The sequence below is a fragment of the Haemaphysalis longicornis genome, unplaced genomic scaffold (genome assembly GCF_048455015.1).
Source record: "Haemaphysalis longicornis isolate Haplotype H1 unplaced genomic scaffold, Haemaphysalis longicornis Haplotype H1 scaffold_4, whole genome shotgun sequence".
NCBI lineage: Eukaryota > Metazoa > Arthropoda > Arachnida > Ixodida > Ixodidae > Haemaphysalis > Haemaphysalis longicornis.
Window position 1 is genome coordinate 105,006,490 of NW_027526361.1, and position 20,683 is coordinate 105,027,172.

General features: G+C 46.9%; 1 protein-coding gene across 1 annotated transcript in view; it reads right to left on the reverse strand.

Annotated features, from left to right (window-relative positions):
* Positions 1-6,842: 6,842 nt before the first annotated feature.
* The window catches only part of Kuz (zinc-dependent metalloprotease kuz), a 56,661-nt gene continuing 42,820 nt past the window's right edge, over positions 6,843-20,683 (reverse strand). The window contains exons 12-14 of the mRNA XM_077707515.1: positions 20,030-20,244; positions 17,994-18,158; positions 6,843-11,481 (exon numbers count right to left, since the gene is read on the reverse strand). Coding sequence (XP_077563641.1) covers positions 11,206-11,481; positions 17,994-18,158; positions 20,030-20,244 — 656 coding nt within the window. The 3' untranslated portion in view covers positions 6,843-11,205. The remainder of the gene's footprint in view (positions 11,482-17,993; positions 18,159-20,029; positions 20,245-20,683) is intronic.

Here is a 20,683-nt window from a genome sequence, read left to right on the forward strand (position 1 = left end):
CTTAAAGTGATACTGTGCTGTTGTCTACATGTAGGAAGTTGGGCAGCCTTGTTGAGGCGATGCAGTAATTGCAATAAACGTAATGCGATAAACGTTTCTTAAAGTGATACTGTGCTGTTGTCTACATGTTCCAATTCTGCTGCACCCATGCAATGTGCCTGTGTGTGATGCCTACAAAGGCGGAATACGAAAACCTGCATGTCCCAGCAACTTCCTGGGTGACTGATGCGAGAGTCCCTAAAATGGTGCAGTCCAATGCTAAATCCTAAAAATCTCTATTTCTGTGCACAATTTAAACACTCATAGAAACTAGGCAATTCTCTGCTGTACTGTCATTTATATGCGTGCCTTATTAGATGAGACGCTCGGAGCATCTCTTGTCGGCGGCCCTGTCCTTCCTGCGTGCGTCCGTTGTTCGTCCTTCCGGCGTGCGTCCGTTTTGTCCACAGCCTTTCCACTCTCTCGCGAGGGGCATTGGATTGGATTTGATTGGCTTAGCTTGACTTGGATTGGATTAAAGTGGATTGTGTTGCGTCATAGCCACGGCAGACGCACTGGCGCCGGCACGTGCCCAGGTGAGAGCGAACACACTCTCTCAAATCTGCGGGTGTGCGGCCCAGCGTGCTCTCACTCCGCCAGTGGGCGGCGCTGCGCGCGGTGCTGCGCATGTGCAGTACTCTCTCTCTCCGCGGTCTCCTCTCCTTCGGGTGCGCTGCGCATATAACTGGTGTGCCGCTCTCCGGCGGCCTTTCGGTCGACGGTTGCTCTCCGCTTGCGCTTGAACCCCCCTCAGCGTCGCATCACACCAGGGTTCCCGCGAGGGAAGGTGGGCGTAATTTTTTTCAAAGGTCTTTTGAGTGTGTTTGCTTCAAGAGAGTTTTAAAAAATGAAGTGTGGTAACGTGTCCTTCGTGCCCGACATCATTACGGGGGATAACACTTGGGGTGCCACGTACAACCAGAAGTGAAGCAGCAGCCTTCACAGTGGGACAGCCCGCGATTGCGGTAACCAATAAAGCTAAATGAGGTCCGCAGCTTGATTAAGCACCTACCCATTGTCTTTTTTGAGAGAAAGGGAGAGAGATACTGTGTGCCCGGAATGGGGTCGAGGGAAGGAAATGGAAGAGGTTTCAGATCCTCTTCGGTCTTCTACACCCCCTCTTTTGGCAGCAGCCCGGAGCCCTTGGACCCCGCCGGCATCTTCAGCCTTACGGACGAGTTTTACTGGCACTCCTATTGCTCTATGGTCCTAATGTATAAAAAAGGGCGTCTTTCCTGCTGGACCTCCCAACAAGTCCTCCTCCCTAAACGGCTGCCGGCAGCCCCTGGGGTCTTGGCGGCGTTTCCGCCCAACTGGACAGCCAAGAGTTGGACGTCTGGGTTGGAGCTGAGCAGCACGGTTTCTCAAGTTCATCATTCATAGTTCTGCGAACTTGTTGGGTCGCTTGCGGACAAGCCTATAGTATATGCAGCAGGTCCACCTGGTCCTTACTTATATTAGCGCGCACATGTCTGAATACTGGCCAGGGTGCTAGTGGCTGCATGTTACAGGGTTTAGGTACAACTCTCAGCCTTGCGCATCAAGCATTTGTCCCCCAGGAAGAGCTTCAATAGTGAGCTCTGCTGCTAGGCTTCAGGGCTTCTGTGAGAGCAAATTGGGCGCAAGCAACCAGATCTGTGGTATGCGAAAAACGGGGTGCTCCATGATGAGGATGCTGTTACGAATGGGCCAGCGCCGCAGTACTTCCCCGCATCACTCCTCGGCTGTGCGGCGAAGCCACTCGTGCGCCTTCGAAAACAGGCGCAATCATGTCGGCAACAAGTTGCGACAAAGCCTCGTCAGACGCTTCGCTCTCTGCGCATTCGGCGGCTGCCTGCACGGCTCGTCTCCACGCTCTTCAAGGACACAGAGGCAGGCCCCGGTGATCGCAACGGAGTCCTCCTCTCTCCCCTCTCTCGGACTCAATGTGCCCGAGGCTATGAACAGCTTACGAACTCTGGAAAGAGTGTAGTGCGTGTTCCAGCGTGTTGGCGTTTGACCGTTACCGCTTTCGGGTATAAATAGAGCTCCCAAGCGTTGTAAACCATTCCTGTTAGAGCAGCGAATCGATGTTGTCGCTCTGTTCGAGTCCTGTATTGTAACCTCGCCCGTCGGGGCATTGTTCTTTGGCTTCGGCTCACCTCTCGCTATGAAGTAAACAGTTACGTTAGCCTACGGCTTCTGGACTTCTTCACGGCTGCAACAGCGGCTGGCCGCTCGCATCATACACGCTACCACTCGTATGTCGGAGGCCACGGAGTTCGGATCGGGTGCCCCCGCCCGGTCGCAACAATGCACACTCACTGCGAGCTCTCCTTGCGAGTTTACCAGCCGAAACACGGTCTCACTTCAGCACCCATGCATCATACTTGCCACATTTACTCCTGCAGACTTCACCCTCTTCCCCAAGGTAACCATCTCGTAGGTTGCAACTTGACACCACTGCGGAGACGCACTGGAAATCGGCTGAGGTGCTTGATGTGCTTTGAAAAAAAAAAAAGGCTTCGAGAACACATTCCAGCAGTTGCCAGAACAGTGGGAGCCTTGTATTGCTGTGCAAGGGCATCATTTTGAAGGAGACAGCATGGAAATGTACGTAAATATGCTTCGGTGTTAACAACCTAGCCTCGGAACTTTTCCATACTGCCTTGTACAGTATTAAAGGGGCCATGAAGACAAAATGCACATTTAGGTCATTTGAAAGATTGCCTAGCTATGATAACACTGACGCCACTTTTAACGCAAGCTTCACTCAAATAAGCGGTATAATGAGGAAAATGGAGAATAGGTGGCAGACGCACTAGCTCATATCTGCACTAGAACTAGACATATTATGGGCAGCGCCATAGAGTTTCTTACAATATAACTAGAGGGGAAACTGGCGCTGCGATCGTACGCCTCAATGGGTGTGATGGGTAGTTGTGGATTCGGATTGGCGCTTGATGGCTCGTGGAACTTACTATGGATTGCAGGCAGTTTCGTTTTCGTTTTGGATTTGCATGAACGCATTTGCCCAGGCGGGGTGTTGGGAGGAAGTGATCAAAATACGTTTCTCCTTGAACTGCATGCCTCGCGTGCACTGACGCCGCCCTGAGTGGAATGTTTTACAACCAGAGTTGCGAATTGGGTTGGTTATCAATGCATTGCCGCACAGCGAGCATGAAAACACAAAGGAAACACAAATGACGGCGCTCTGTGCGGCGAAGTTGTTTGCTAATTAGGAGTTGCGGCGCTGCTCATTCGGCGGAGCAATGTATTGTCAAAGCTGACGACGGCCACACCTTTCGTGCGAACGCCGGCTCCTACGGCGTAGAACAGCAGCACCGGCGGCTGATAGGAACGCAGCTTGATGGATGTCACTAATTCACGCAAGAATAACTTCTCCAAAGGTAATCGGTTTTTTTTCTTATGAGCACAACTCTTCTCTTACTATTACAAACCACCAGCGCCGAAACTTTTACAAATAGTTTTAAAGAAGTCCGCGTCCTGCTGTAGTTGGCGGAAAATGGCAAACCTGCTCCACAAACCTTCTCGACTCCGCGTCTACTTTTTATTTAAACGCGCCGTTTTATTTCGTACAAAACCGGTTTTTCGTCACTAACTTTTTTGTTCGCCATGTAATTTGTAAACGGAGAACCGAACGATAAGAGCTTTTTTTGTCAAAAAACACAATTTGCGCAGCCCTAAGCCCGTCTTGATCCTACGCAATCCGGTTCCAAAACTACCCATCATTCCCATTGAAGCGTAAGCGCCGCTGCCATGTTCGCGTTGACACTAGCGCCAGTCTCCCCTCTAGTTATTTGTATGAAACTCTATGGGCAGCGCTGTGCGATTGGCTGAGGCTGCCAAAAGCAAACGCTAGTTAGTCTGGGCATATGAGCTTCCAGAATGAGCTATTTGCACTTAAAAGTAGTGCATATTTTTTTATAGCAGTAAGAATGGTGTGGTAAACAATGCAAGTTACGAACTCACACGTAAACATAGAAGCACGAGTGCGTACTGAGTGCACTATGCCGTTTATAGCTGCACAGCCATCCGGTGCGTTGAGCTTACACTGGCCAACTGGCATAAGGGACACTGCCTTCTGTGGCTCTTTTTGTCGAGCATACCCAATGTTTCACGAAACGATTATCATGAATTATAACAAAAATTAGACAGGTACAAATCCGGTGAAAAACGGTGTGGAGAGTGGTCCTGAGCAGTATCGTAGCACCATCTAGGCGGACCGATGGTAAACAAAGGCATTTAGGCGTTCGCTGCAGCCCTAGTCTAAATACTTGCGTTCGCTTTAAGTACCTGCCCTGGATACGTCATTGGAGATGTCGCGAAACATGCAATTCAGTGGGAGAATCAAAATTTTGGCTTAAATTTTAAAATTTCTCAGTGAATAAAGTATCGTGTGTTGCCGGAAAAGTGCTGGGGGCACTATAAAACCAAACTTTGCGAATAAAACAAACTTGTATTTTGTCTTCATGGCACTCCTTTAAAGCCAACACTGGGCAGAAGATTTACAACTGGTTGCAGGCAAAGAAAAAAAAAAAAAAAGGCCCGAGACTATCTTGTGCTTTCGTCCAATAGAAAATGCATAAAATGTTGGTTAACACTACTTTGAAAAGAAAAAGTGGGAAAACAAAAACTAAATTTATATCACAAAATAGAAGCAACTGGAAAAGATGCCTGGCCAAGCTGCAAGTTCGTGAAGTTGTTGCACTGAATACAATTTTGGAATAAATAAAAAAAAATGCGGGTAAATTACACAGCTGCTGTGTGGAACCTGCAGATATGGAAGAAAGTTTGAATAATTATACGTAGTACGAAAGAAAGTTACCATTGATAAGTGAAAAAGTTGCAAGAACTAAAAGTACCCATCACTTTAGCAGCAAAAAAACAAAACTTGAGGGCATACAACCTTGTTCCAGACCAGGATTGAGAACAGGACAGTACAGCGGCAACACAGCTGCTTGCTGGACACTCGCACAACCAGTGATCAGATGCCTTCAGGAGAGCAGACTTATTCGGTAAAGTTTGGAATGTTTGGAATCTGGGCAAAGCAAATTCATGAGCAAATATTTGTGCTATTAATGATGGCATTCGCTACAAAGTTGCGTTTCATTTTCTGTTGCCCATAACTAGCTACGTTCTTGGCCACCAGGCCGCACGACACGCAAAAAACAACGCCCCTTACTTGTCGAAGTGTTTTATTAGAAACATCTCCCTACGATCCTCATCGAAAAACTTTTTTTTTTCTATTTTTGTAGCTCGCAAATAACAGTGAACGCAAGACATACAAACAAACAAAGGTGGAAAGTCCGAACAAGTACATCAGCAAACAAACACACAGCCGCGCCGCGACACAGGAAAAGCTATGTATATCTTATGTATATATTTATATATAATATGTATAATACCACTCACACGCAAAACTTGGAAGCGTAACATCTACACGACAGCACAGCCAGAAAACAAAAATTGTCACCTTGTTCCTCAGCAAGCACACACCATCACACAAACGTATTTACAAAGGTCTGCGCTGTTTCTTCCCAATAATGTCACCTCTGTACAATGCACGAAACAGCAGCACTGATCCTACAGACACATTTACATCACCCCCCCCCCCCCCTCCCCCCTCAAAAGAAAATTATGTTGTCGACCCGAGGCAGCAAGTGCAGTCAACCAAGCAGCTGTATAAGCGGCCACACTTTCAGTCTTTGTGCAAACCGCTAGAAGCAAACATGAAATCCCGCTTGTGGCATGAACGCCGCGTGACGACGAAAGAACAAACTTAGGGCATAATAACAGTGCAGTGACTGAGCAAGGGGCTAGATTCAGTTTTGACAATCGACAGATACCCAGAGACAACTTTTCAAACACAGTTCTGATGTTACAATGCTCCAACTGCCCTGACACCCGGCTTACAGCGACATTACATTGCACACTCCAGTGCTGTTGCCCAAGCGCCGACAAAAAAAACACTCACAAACAGACACTAGCAAGTCCCACAACGCATTCTGTCAAGCCACGCTCGTGTTTCACTGCGAGAGAATGCAACACTGGCAACTGCAATATTTTCATAAACAATGCAAGTTTCAGGGCTCCTATCCCGCTCATTCGTTGGGCACTGATAAATTGCTTATTCATGCCTATGTCTCAGTCAAGTAGAGATTATCCAATACTTTCAGACCGGCAGAAATATTCCGTATTAGGCAATAAATGACACAAAAGCGGTGGCGTGCTTCTGCGGTAAACTTTCCGAGCTCTTGTGTGTAAAAAAAAAAAAAAAAAAAATCACAATCTGTAGGGCAATTAAAATTTGATGGCTAAATTTTTTGCAATCCTCATGTGGCCAAGCAGAGTTGATGCACAGACAAAAATCGTAATTCTCACAGCACTTGCGTACGCACGGAAAGTTGGAGAAGAGACGGACTGCCTTGGAAGCACACTGCACTAAAGATTTCCTTGAGCACAGCGAAGCACTAGCTCGAAGAGAATGCGGAAGTTTGTTCTTATGGCAAAACTGCTTGGTTTGAACCGTGTAATGGCATCGCATCCCTACAAGTTGCCCTAGATTTTAAAAAGGAAAAAATGGAATAAAGGCTCACCGAAGCAACTCAAGCGGCCGACTAATGCCCGTGTTCGGAACTCGATCTACGCTTGTTCCACAGCACGGAAGCCATCCAAAGCTGAGACGTGGGATGCCCAAGAGACGAACGTAAAATGCGCTAAAACACCTAAAAGGACACTTGTGGCTTCGCGTGTTCCTGGTATGTGTATCGTGTGTGTGCCTGTGTGTTCGAGGGAGTGTGTTGTGTTCTTACATTGCGCGCTGCTTATTATACAGTACATGGTCCGTGCGTTGCGCTGGTAACGCGCCTCTTTCATAGTTGCCTGCGGAGGCATCAGCCAACGCGGAAGGTGACACCAAACGTCGGCCGAGATTACATGCCCCGAACAGCTTCGTGCAACTTTATTCTTCTAATGCACGCTGACTAGCTTGTCTGAGCCTGCCCTGCTTAATAGGTCCCCCACCCCACCCCATCCTTTCCCCACAAGTTGGCTCAAAGACCGTGACGCTTGCTGCAAGTTTCAACTCAAGCTTTCATACCGACACTGATACGGACAGTGCAGCTGTGTTCCAAGCGCATTTTTTGCAACTTAGAGGTTCTGCCTACTCTGAAAATAAAGTTAACAAGTTCCCAGCACGTGTAAAACGCATGCGTTCTGCCTTTTGTAGGCAAAGTCGCATTGAGAGGCTTACTCCGCAAGGTTAAAAACAAGAGCAAAACTAGTTGATAAGCGAGACCAGCGATGTCAGCAAGCGATGTTTCAGCCAAATTTGCTCCCCACGATTTCTTGAAAGGCTCAGCTGAGCAATAATGCTACAAAGCGGAAGTAGGGTTACTGGTGCGAAGACGTACTTGTGGTATATAAACCGCAACGTGCAAGGGAGAATGGAAGTGGGGTAAAAAAGAAAAAAGAAAGAGTTGATTTTGTTCTGCTCAATAAAACGCACCTAGCAGACTCTTTCAAAACAAAGTAACTTTAAAGAAAACAAAGCAGCAATTTACACATGTGTAATGAATGGGGGAAGACTGTTCTTTCAAGCTAGGCACAGAGGACAGGGGCATCGAGAGGGTGAACCCTGGTTTACAATTAAAAGATGTTTGTCTCTAAAACATCATTGATCCTACTACCTCTTGATTTGATTGAAATCAGCATGGACTCCCCCAAACATGACCCCAGCCTCTTTGCCTGGCCCCCACTACCCATGTGCACTTAGCCTATGAGCCTAAACAGCACAAACTATGAAGCCATACATTTAAGCTATTCCACAGAACAAAAATCGAAATAACAATACCTAATATGACAAAAATCTGGTCCAAAATTTGCTCTCAACGAGAAAACTCTACATATTTGTTCCAATCCACAAACGCGTAAAAACGTACGCCACACCACAAAATAAATAATAGTAGGAAGTGGTTACAGCACGCAAAAGCAGTAGGGTGAGCTTACAACCATTTTTCTATACAACCTATACCTGCGACTTACAAATTTCTGTTCTTTAGTCAGGCGACAAAAGCCTTCAGCGGTACTTGTACTGCCCAAATCTACAATGCAAAGCACAGCATATGGAACACTCGATGAGAATTTTTTTCACTCCTCCGTGTATGGCAGTGATGACTCAGTGTCGTTGAGGGACCAAATTGCCGCATTATTTTGTGCTGGGCATGTTTTTCTCATGCTACAAACAGATTGCGCAACAATAATGATAACTTGACTGCAAAAACGATTCGATGTAGCTTGCGAGCTTTTCAAAAAGTAAAGCTATCGAAGTTAGCAATTCTGTAATGATAAGCAAAAAACAACGTGCCATTAGTTGATGTTAGTTTTGTCGCAAAGCTGGCAGTGAAGGCTTTCTCAAACATATCAGGAAAAACAAAAGGCAATGCATTTTTGGTACCGCATAAACTTGGAGACGTCTAGAAGACGTCTAGTAGTGCTCAGGTTTAGATTATTGCACTGTGGCACACAAATAATAGTGTCAAATATCTAAACTTCCTTTTTTATTATTTTAACGATTACTTGACGCAGGTAACTTGCTTCAGTTATTTTTAACCCCCTGAACTTTGTCCCCCATTAATTTGTCAAGTAAGAGCTCAAATATTTGTTGATTAAAGATTCATGCCTCCCTCTTGCTTGTTGCTGCATTTTCCTCTAAACAGGCATTGAAACAAATATGAGAAGTACGCTAATTCTTTCTTTTTAGGAATTGGTGATTAATTAATTATAGAACATAAGCTTCCGGTGAACACTGTGTAGCTTATTAGTTCTCAAAAAGTCACCATAGTCTGCTGAAATTTCACCACGAATTCTGACACTGAAGGCATTACAAATTTGAAAGGCCTGACAGCGCATAAAAAATCAGAACTATTTCAATTCTTCCCAAACATGCTTGCGCGCAATGACTCTCAAAAAGGTAAGTATGTGTTCTCGCTAATGGCACACTGAAAATGTCCGCAAAACAGCATTCTACTGCCACTAGTCTTAACCTTGAGCCGACATTTTTTTTTGTCTTTGGCAATCTGGACTTGTGCTCAAACCATTTAGTTCATCAATCTCGCATGCTCAACATCTGACTTTTGACTAAAACATTCAGCCTGTTCCCAGCTACGCCTGTAGTCCAGCAAGAAAACGCCTCAAGTAAAGGTTCGGGAAACAATGTGCAATGAACAATTTCTGGCACAAAGGAATCCACGCTGAAAGCAACCTTGAATTTTTAAATACCTGCCTTCACAAATGAAACGACGACAGGTTCTGAACTACAAGGATGGAGTGAAGAACTGTCCGTTCACATCTTTGAATCGCTAGTGGCTGGACAATATTTTGAAGCTGATGCTGACCCAAGTTTTAGTCAGAAGTTTTAGGAAGCCATGACCAACTTGTTTCCTATAACTAGTGGCACCATGCCAAACATTAGTACTTTTACTTCAAGGCTGGCTGGAAATTTTTGCTGGTACCCAAACTTGCATTACAAGCAGGCTTACTTAATAACAAGATCAGTAGTTGCAAAAGCAGACATAATTTTGCAGAAATTGTACATTTTTGTGAAAGCTTAATATTAAAAACAAAGCGCCATTTTGCCCTCCTAAAGTGATGTTAAAATGTGTGAGGTAATTTAAAAGTCATTTGAAGGCTCTTTTCTTTTTGTTCGCACCGGCAGAGCAAGTGAAGGCAGCATACAAAGTTCAAACACTTCAAAAAAAAAAAAAAAAAAAAAAAAAAGCAGCAAGCAGTCTTAATGACTGAACGAAACTCAGCCCAAAGATGCAAGCCAGCTTGCCTGGCATATTTCAATGTCATTCCACATTTGGCCACTTATTGAAAGATGTGGTACATTCATTACGTTGCATTTCTGTGCTCCAAATATTCAATACTTCTCTACCTGATGCTTGATAGCAGGCAACCAAAATCACATGCATCTGGCAAAAATACCTTAGAATAATCTCTACCTCTCACCTTGATTTTGTTGAAAAGCTACAGCTGGTTAAACTAAGTAAAAGAGTTTGTAAATAGGGGCAATTCGAAGTTTAAAATTATAGCATGCTGTAACTTTAAAGTAAGGAAATCAGTAACGCAGATGTCTCACAAATTGATACAGCACTGACCGGGCAACACTGATTTTAAAGAGAAAAAAAACTGAGTATAAACCCAAATAAATAAATTCTAAAAATTCCCGAAACTCCTCCGTAAAAATATTTCACGCCAAGTCTAAAAAACACGCATGCCAATTGCTCAAGATGTTAAAAAGAAGGAGTGCGAGTTACAAATTAGTTCAGAAATGCGTTAGCATCCCTAGCCAACCTTGAGGAAGTGAAAGCCAAGAACAGAACATTGCAGAGCGCTCGCATGCCTTGGAGCACAGAAACCTTCCGAAGCTTTCACATTTGCTCAGCGTTCTTTGAGGCCGCTAATGCCTCCAAAACAACAGCCACGACAGAGCAAATGACAATCACTGCCCTTTCTCCCTCCCCAAAATACTTCGCCCAATTGGCGGCGGGGTGCTTCGCATTCGCTTTGGCTGCACTCAGTGTGCAGTTCGGCCCACTTCCAGTGTTATGGGAGATTCAAATTCGGCCAAGGAGGCGCGCAGTACACGTCACCTTCACTCTGCCCCCAGAACCCAAAGCTTCTCTTTTCGTTCCGAAAGCCACAGCTTTCCAGAAGGCCTGCCTCGGCCATCTTTGGCAATAGCTCCATGGGCAGCCACTCACTCTTGGCACATTCAGTTTCAAAAGTGTTCGCTAGTGACTTCCGATTCCCCGCTCCTCGCATCTGCTACACTGACCTCCCTTGAGCCTCGCAGCTCGAGCTATCAGTTCTCGACGCTGCAAACTAGAAGTTGAGCCGCCACCTGTCCAGTGGTGGGAGGGCACCCACCGCACAAAGTGCAGCCAAAGCGAATAGCCCCGCAGTGCAGAGCCACATCTTCGCCCACCCAGCGAGGGGGACAACAGCGGTGTCCACAAACACGGCCCCAGCAGCCAGCCCTTGGCGTTGCGGCACTGTTCGTTTTGGCAGGTATGAAAGGCAGCGGGCACAGAGGGTCAGGCGGGCCCCTCATTGCAGTGGTGGCGGTGGTGGTCAGTGGCGGCAGCCACGCCCGCAGTGTCAGAGGTGCCGCTTGCCGGCCGGCCGCAGCTCCACCGCCTCGGGCGGCAGGGCCACCGTCTGCCCCCGCGAGCCCTGGTGGTGCCGGGAGGAAGAGGCACCGGCCGAAGACGAAGCCGCAGCCCCCACCGAGCCGTGGGCCGAGCGGCTGTTGTAGTGGCCCCTGCCCTGGCCGTAGCCGTGCGAGGGGCCGGCCGGCGGGGCACTGGGTCGCGGACCCCCCGGGTACGGGGGAGGGGGGCCACCGGGCACTGCGGAGGGGTCTGGCACACGCCGCTGCAGATGGACAAAAAAGCAAAATGAGGCAGCCTCTCAAATGTGCTGGCAAAGAACGACGACTGGATGGTGCGATAATCGTGAATTTACTGAAAACTAATTCAATTGCAGGATCCCAACATGAGGCAGAGATAATTAGAAGGATGAGAATGGGGTGGAGTGCATTGGTAGGCATTCTCGGATAATGAATGGCAGCCTACCATTGCACCTGAAGAAGAAGAAAGTGTACGACAGCTGCATATTAACCTACAGGGCAAAAACTTGGAGGCTAACTAAGAGGGTTCAACTTAAATTGAGGACGACTCAGCGAGCAATGGAACGGAAGATGGTAGGTGTAACATTAAGGGACAAGAAGAGAGCGGAGTGGGTCAGGGAACAAACGAGTGTTAAGGACATATTAGTAGAAATTAAGAAAAAGAAATGGGCGTAGGCAGGGCATGTAATGTGAATGCAAGATAAACGGTGGTCATTAAGGGTAACAGAGTGGATCCCTAGAGAAGGCAAGCGTTGCAGGGGGCGGCAGAAAGTTAGATGGGCAGATGAAATCAATAAGTTTGCGGGGATGAATTGGTCGCAGTTAGCACACAGGACCGGGATAAGTGGAGATCCATGGGAGAGCCCTTTGTCCCACAGTGGGCGTAGATAGGCTGATGATGAATTCAATAGCAAGCCAGTATTTCAAGCTCACTTCCAAGCTCCTCCGTCCTTGAATACGAGCCAGCCAAAAGATAATTAAGCATGAACCTTTTCCGAGTTGCAAACGGTCCTAATTTTTGCAACTTGCAGCAACACTGTCACAGCACACTGTCACAGCAAACACTGTCGCTCGTCTGTGGTGATTGACATCGCTCGGTTATCTGCCACTCTCCTCTTCGCACAGTGTACTCCTTTGGTTCAGGTGAGCACATTCAAGCTACAACACTTCGAATAATCATTTTCACAAAAGGGTACTTATGCAGCTGCACTTCACTCTGCATTTTCACAAAGTCAGCAGCTCCTGTTTCTATGTTGCAATGAATGAGGGCCTATCTGCAATCCCGTAAAGGCCTTCTTGGTAGCACCACACTTAGTTAACAGAAGACCCTGGTCTTCAGAAAACTGCCCAAAAATCAATTTTATGAGCTACTTTTATTTATAACCTACTCACTCTAAAGAAAATGTTTCAAAATTTTACAGCGCTATCACAAATATTTATTGACCTGTCATTCCCCAATGTCTTCCAAACGACTTGGTTTTACAACCACGTTTTAAAGGGACCCTGCAACACTCTTTGAGCAGTGCAAGTAAACCTGCGCGACGTTTAGATTACACTGCCAGGAATACCTGAGCCAAATATTACACGTGCACGTGAAGCGGTGAGCGCGCAAATCGATGTGAAAGACGCGGAAAAACAAACCGCTCTCTCTTCAGTTGTCCTCATTATGCATGGCCTAAGGGACGTCACATAGGCCATGGCTGCCCGATCGGCTGTCACTGGTCAACTTCGCGGCTAGATTCTCCCATTTCCGTCGTCGTCATCGCTGTGTACGAACCTCTTCTATGCCTGAACCTGTAGGCACAGTTTTGCCGTTTATTTTGTGTTTTGAGTGCGCGCGGAGTTTGAGTGATGAGCTCAATACTTCCCTTTCAACGGGACCACTCGACTACAAACGTTTATTGCTTCAAAAACGCCCTACCAGCCCGAGCGCGCAGTCTCGAGCAGGCACCCATGCCTGCTTTTTTGTGGCACCAGACCGGAAATAGGCCCCTCCGCGTTGCGGAGAAAAGGAGAAAACTACCCGGCATGTGATATATCGAAGGCCGCCGAAGAGAACGCCGCGAGCCGCCCCCCTCTCCGGGAGAGAGTGCGCAGCTTTCGTCGCCTTGTCCGCGCTCGATTAGAGAGGGAACAATTATGCGCGATTTCTCATCGCGCGTCGTTTCGTTAATTGTGAACGGATTTTCATAATTCTTGCGGGAGGAGATTTCTGGGACAATAGACTTTATCCCAAAATACAGTACTAGTGGTCGATGGCAAGTGTTGCAGGGTCCCTTTAAACTACTTTCCTCGTCTCCAAACTGACCTGTTTCTTTATCACTGATCTTTGCTGCACTAAACATCGTATCAATTAAATAGCACAATAAAAGTACGAAATGTTACACCCACTAGCACGAGCATACGGTATTTTTTCACACTAAACCAAAATAATATGTAGTGCTTTACAACATAAAATTTCATACAGTGGTAGTTTCGACTATGACAAAATAAAATTATGGTTGTAGTATAATGCCACTTCCTGGTGGTGTTTAAGCACAAGTATAAAGAAAGAGGCACAGAGGCAACCCGAGGCAAAAAGAAGGCAACTGTGGAGAGTGGGAGATTGGAAGCGATGAGCTCATGCGATAATTAAAGGGACGCTAAAAGCTGAATGAAATTGTGTTTCAACTAAAATATGTTTCGTAGCTCTCTTGGCATTTGTTCAACAAGCAACGATGCGTTACTTCCTCAGAAAAAGCAAATAAAGCTGGCATTTCTCTCTCCCATTTCCATTTCATTTTTTCGTGCCGTAGCCATTGCGTCGCAAAGTTGAAGCAAGACACCGGTGTGGTCTAGGCACTTTCACGCTGGCAACGGTAACTTTTAGGTCTCCAAGCCATGGCCGACCATGACAGCATTTCTCCAGCTGAGCAGGCTGGCTTGGACTTTTATCATTTTTGACCAATGGAATGAGCAATGCTTTTGAATGCTCAAGTGGCCAGCGCACCCACCTATACCAGCCTCCCAAACCCCATCGAGCCAGCTGCGAGCGAAGCCTTCGAAACAACAAGCGCCATTTCGAATATCAAGCGCTGTGTCCTGGCCACTATTGTTCAGGCTAGCACCCTCACCTCACCTCGTCCTGGTGACCGCAGCCGTTTCATATGATCTTCTCTCGCATGATCCCAGAGTGAAATAAACACTCTCATCACGGCAGCCGTGTCGAGGAGTCGTTCCCCGTGCCCCCCTTGCCCAAACATAACAAGGGCGGAGCGATGCACGCTTTACAGATTATCAACAGCAGTTCGTGGTGAACAGAAGAGCACAAGGTCAGATCGGCCAGCTAGCTACCCGCAGTAAGTACCGTACCTTTCACGAGCGATGAGGCTCAAACCAGGCGTGGGCACAATTTACTAATAGTAACATCTGCATGCAAAGAATGGGAGATTGGAAGCTCGGGCAGGTCCTTTAACCCCTTAAGGGCCGATTAAATGAAAGAATTCTGTCCTAAAATGGCCAATTTTTTTAATGAGATGATATGCTTCAGTAACGTGTTCAAAACAAAAAGATATTGTTTAAAATATTTTACAGCATATAATAAAGTTTTATTGGTCATTCTCCACTCCATATCATACGCTATACCTGGGGCATATCAAATGTATTCACAAATAAATTTCTGCACCTCCACAAAGTAAAGGCTGGGGGTTTCAATTGCTGCGCCGATAACGCACTATTCCTCGATAGTTCACCTGAAGCTAGGTGAGGCTACCATCTGTGTGGTAGCATTCAGAGCGCGGCACTACGCACAGAGCCTCCTCGGGGTCTATGCGGTACCATTCATGGGAGCTTTCCGTCGTATCATAGCGGCTGCCTTCCCCTTCGGAGTCGCTGTCCGTAAAAACGTCATCGCTATCCTCTTTACTTGAAGAATCAAACACACAGCCGATATCCTCATCACTCTCGCTTTCATCATCTGAAGAAGACAGATTTTTCGCACCAGAACGCCGCACGGATGAGGCCATGTTTGTATATCGTGCGGGAAAGAAACCACCCGTTCCGCCATCTAGTGTGGAAACTCTCATTGAATACAAGCGCTAATGGTCGAACCCGTGCTGCCATCTATGTTGTAAATAGAAAAGCACCGTTTGATGAGCTGGGCTCGTCAAAAGCCTCTTGTAGCATTGCAAAAGACCCGTGATGAGCAGAGCTCGTCATAAGCAAAATACTGGCAACTGCTCATGACAAGCTCAGGCCGTCGTCTCAGGCCGTCGTAAGCCCTTAAGGGGTTAAAAGGGTACTGACACCAATTTTCTGTCATAAGTTTATTACACAGTTCACTTCCTTTACTCAACAGAATACCCTGGCTGAAATATGAGCGGCCAGCGACGCGTACAGTCAAACCCGAATATAACGAACCCGGATAGAGCGAATTATGGTATATATCGAACAAAAATAAATCAGTTACGAAAATACATGCGAAACACATTCCTTATAACGAACTTCACATCTGATATATCGAACTCAGCGTGCCTAGAATGGCCGCCAAAATGCATGGTCTCGGAGCGGCGATTGACATTTTGAACGGTCGCGACTGAGACATTGCGCCTCGTATGGAGTGACATGACGCCCGACACTTTCCGTAACTGTTTCCGACGCGTGGAACTCATGACGGAACCCGCCCAGTCAGTGAGTCCGGACCAAGGCGGCAGCTCGCCAACATTCCCGATGCTGTGACGAAAGGATTGTCCTTCGAAGATTGCCCGAGTGTCAACGACGACGTTGCCGTCACTGTAAGCCCCTCGGACGCGGGCACCGTCAGCAGCACCGTCGTAATGCTGATGAAAAGCCCCAAGGAGGCAGAGGATGTCGCGAGTGAAAGCCGTCCGACGCTTAATGAAGTGCTTTCGGCAGTCGATGTCCTCCGCCAATGTTTTTTTGATATTGAAGGACGTGGACTCGAATTGGAGCAAACAATGTCTCGTGTAAAAAATGTTGTCCTAGTTGACGCTGCCAATACGAAAGGGAAAACAAAAATCACCGCTTTTTTTGGAAGTAGGCAGTTAAGGCGTTAAGGCGGAAAGTAGCTTTATTATTTGCAATAAATTGATTGTTTTGTGTATGGTAATGACATACTTTATTTTGTTCGTTTCTGCATGCAGAGATGGCAAGGGGATTCCCGCGTATTTCGAACTCGTAACAATTAATTCGTTATAGGCGGGTTCGGCTATATCGAACTGTTGGATATATCGAACTAATCGTGGCGCATATTGCAGTTCGCTATAACCAGGTTTGACTGTAGAACGTACTGCAATTTGATATCATTTCTTGCACTGACAGAACAGCACGTGGAGAGGCACGAAGCAAATGGACATCGACACGACATCACCCCGAGACAGCGAAAGGAAGTGACGCGGCCGTATGCCTCCAGCACTCACCAGAAACTCGTGACGTCACTTCACACACACGACCCGGCAAGTGGCGACTGGGCACTGGCACCGCGTCTTCAAACTGATGCACGCAGCCAGAGAGCTACAGGCATAACTGCTGCCCAGAAATGCACTTTTGCAAAGAATAAAGTTCCATTTGTGGGAAAGGAGCTGATAATATAGATCAGTATCGCGATAGAAGTCGCCATCAGGACTTTTATTGAAAGATGTCATCGAATTTCCGTCACAATGGCAGGCCTAACGCTTTCAGGCAGCTCAAGCGCTCATTCCAGTGGCGGCGCGGTCGTAACAACGCCTCAATCTAACAGGTAGAGCGTTGGTTGACATTCGTCATGATAATTCCTGATAACGAACATAGTAACAACAACTCGTGAAAATTTATGCCAGAGGAGGCAGAAGCTAAAGGCAAGGCCAATTGTTGGATGTGCTGTGTTCAGGTCAGCTGAGAGAAAGAAAGACAGACTCCAGAAACACCTTTCCCTCTTTTCAATACTGTGGCTAACCATACGATTTCTAAAAAAAGAAAAAGAAAAAGAAAAAGAGGGCAACTGAAGAAAGGTTGGAACGTTAACCAGGATCCCCCCCAGACTGACTAGTGGGAGTGAAGTACAGCGACCTGGTTTGGCCAGGGATTGTTGATGAAAGGGGCCATGAAGACAAACTACAAGCTTGGTTCATTAAAAAGACCGCCTTGCCTTAAGACAAGAACGACGCCCATTTTATTGCAAACTTCAAACAAATAATGGAGATACTTTTAGAAAAAGCAAATGACCACTTCCCAGCAATTTCTCTATGACATCACGAAATCTTGTTTACACGACTGGTAGTGGCTGAAATAAGCTACTGCCAAGAAACATGACTGGGCGATAATAGTGGGGCCTCTAGTTATGTTTGGTCATTTGACTTTAATGCGAACCTGTAGTTAACACACGGATCAAAATGAAACAAAATGGATAGTTGGGTGCGTTGGTGGGTATTCGTGCTGACGTGTAACAATTTTTACCTCATCCTTTTTGTGCTGTTACGATTCAAGATGATAAAAATGTTTTTAGTGCTGGCCATTAGCACGCCACTCCTGCCCATATTACGCTGCTATGGCGCAAAATTTGAAAGTTTTTCGTTATTTCTTGAATATTTTTGGTTAAAAGGTGTCTTTCGTGGCTGGAATGGAGCAGAGTGAGTTACCAAAAGTTAATTATTTCAAACTGAAGTTGTATTTTGTCATCACGGTCCCCTTTTAACCACGACACCCCCCCCTCTGGGATGTTTCCCAGCCTGTGATTCAAGCAGCTCTGTAAATACTCGCACAGGCAGCAGACCGCACCGACCTTTCTCCGGAAGGTGTCCCCAGGCCGCCGTAGCGTGTCGGAGATGCGCAGCGCGGGTGCCTTGCGGGGATTGCTGCTAGGCGTGTGCACGGCACAGCAGCGGATGAACACTGCCATCACCACGATCAGAGACACCATCATCAGCAGCACTGCCCACCAGTTGAGCTGCATTGGTTGCAAAGGGGGAGGAGGCGACTTTCAACAAGTGAGCACAGCAGTAGGAATATGTGCAACAAATCATGGCAACGTACTCTGGCACAAAAACAGCCATTTTCAAAGCTTCAAATAGCACCAGAACATTATGCAGTTTCACTCAACGTGAAAGCTGTCGAGCGCGCAGCAGTGATTCAACAAAGGGGCTGTGGCGCCTGTGCCCTCTCTTGACTAGTTTCACTATCAGCCTCATGTTGATAACGAAAGTAGTCAAGGGAGGGTGTTGCAGCCCCTGAAAAGGCCTATAAAAAGACAATGAATAGGGTATTCATTCATCTGGGGTAATTAATGTCCTAATTCATGATTTTTTCCACTTATTTTATATTACTGTACTTATTTGCGGTCTAGCACCAGCAGCATCTATGGCAGCAGCGTCATGCAAAGATCACCCCCAACACTTTGCGTATGAGTGTCGTGAGTATTGTGTGCCTGTGTGGACTGACAAAGCCAAGGTCCCGACCAGGGGAAGCGATCATCTTTTTTGAAGCCTCTTGTTTGGGTGCGTGATGCCGCGTGACTGCAGTATACCGTGACCCTGGTCGAGCTACGACAAGCCAGGCCCTTAAAGTGCTCTGCACTTAAAATGAGGCAACCACAGAAATACACAACAGGCACAGACACAAACACTTGTGCCTGTTATGCCTTCCTGCGGTTGTCTCCCTTTTTGTGCTATACGAAGCTATGAATCGCCGACACCAACTAGCCCCCGCACACACTCTACTAAGCCATTTTCGATATTACCTCAGAAAGACCAGCGCTAATGTATTTAACAGCATTACTAAGCAATGTCAGTAATCACAGCCGACTGGTATTTGACGACAGATTTGTACATTGCGTCCACAAAGCATCTCTCAGTCTCTTAACGAACTAAGGCCCTTAACGAGACATACTACCCATAACAGGGCAAAAACTGGTGTCTAGTGTCAAAGAGAACAGCGCTAGAGCACTGCACTGGCCTGAGCTGAGCTCAGTAGCCCACATCTTCTCCTCCGCCAGCGCTTTTTCATTGATTAAATTTTCCACTGCCCTAAGGCGCCTGCTCATAAAATGTACAATAAATTAAGCTATACCACACTGTGTTCTCCTTTATAGCACTGATGTGCACCAATCTGCATCACTGGTGATGAAACTAAGCTACTGGCCATATGATGGCAGCACAGCTTTTAAGTGCAGAGCACTTTAGGGGCTCGCCTCGTCGCTGTAGCTCGCTCGATGGACCAGAGCCCCACGGCGTTCTGTCAAAGCGGCTGTCATCAAGGCGTCCCACAGAGGCTTTGAAAGCCAAGCGGTTTACATAGTCACAAGGGTTCAAAATTCATGAACCGCTGGCGCTCATCATACATGTCCCCGTTGTTTAGCGCAAAGAAAACTGCTGGTACATTTGAGACAAAATATACGCAATTAACCGGCAGCGCTTGCATTCATTTGGTTAGGAACGCTCGTGGGTTGGTCTTTGCGATAGTAAGCGAGAAAAAGTGGCAGTTCAACGCCGGCACGTGTGGGAGGAAAAGTGAGCACAAAAAGAACAGAACTCCCGCTGGCGCAATTTCAGGCAGGGGTGCACGAGCACTGCGAATGCGGGAAATTTGAAATGTGTTGGACAAGCCTCCGTTGAATTCATCACGAGAGGGATGAGACAGGGCGGCGAAGAGAGTGATGGGTGGTAAGAGAGAGTGGATAACAGCCGTACAGCCCATTATGGCGAATCACTGCTCTGCACTTCCGACAGCTTTCACATTAAGTGGAACGGCTTTAATTTTTCATAGGTGACCTGGAGCAAAAGCCTCAATATGCAGCAGCAGGAGCCCAGCAGCACCACTGACCGTGACCCATTGCTTGACCGTGAGCAGGGACTGCCGGTCAAAGAGGAGCCGCTTGAGGCGCGCCAGGGGCCCCTCGGCGTCCACGTTGCGGCACTTCTGGAAGACGTCGCAGTAGCCGTGGAAGTTGTTGCACGGGGAGCCCGGGCGCAGCTTGATGCCCCGGATCTCCTTCATGCGCTCGATCTCGTACGTGCTCTTGCATGACTCGGGTTTGTCTGCGTGATTCCGAAGAAGGGCGACTGTTGTGACCGGGTTCTCAGAACCTTTTTGGTTATCCTCTATCCTCTACAAACTTTGGTTATCCTCTACAAACTTGGCTCTGTCTGTTTCATCGTTTTTCGGTTGGCCATGGTGCCGTGTGGTTTAATTTCTGTCCTGACCCTTTTTACCCCCCAAACCATTTGTTAAAGGTACGATTCAGCATGCTACTTGACATTCTCTGGGGCTTGTTTAAAAGTCGCACCAACAGCGGGTAATTTTTATTCTAATTACTATTATCAGGGAAGGCTTTGTAACACATTTTCATCTCAGCAGAGTAATAAATGCTGCGTTGTTGGTTGTGTGATTAACTCAAATAATTCTAAGCAGCCATAGTATGGAGTGTTGCAATTTAGACAGGTATGGTGCCCAGCACAGTGAAACGGCTTTTATGTG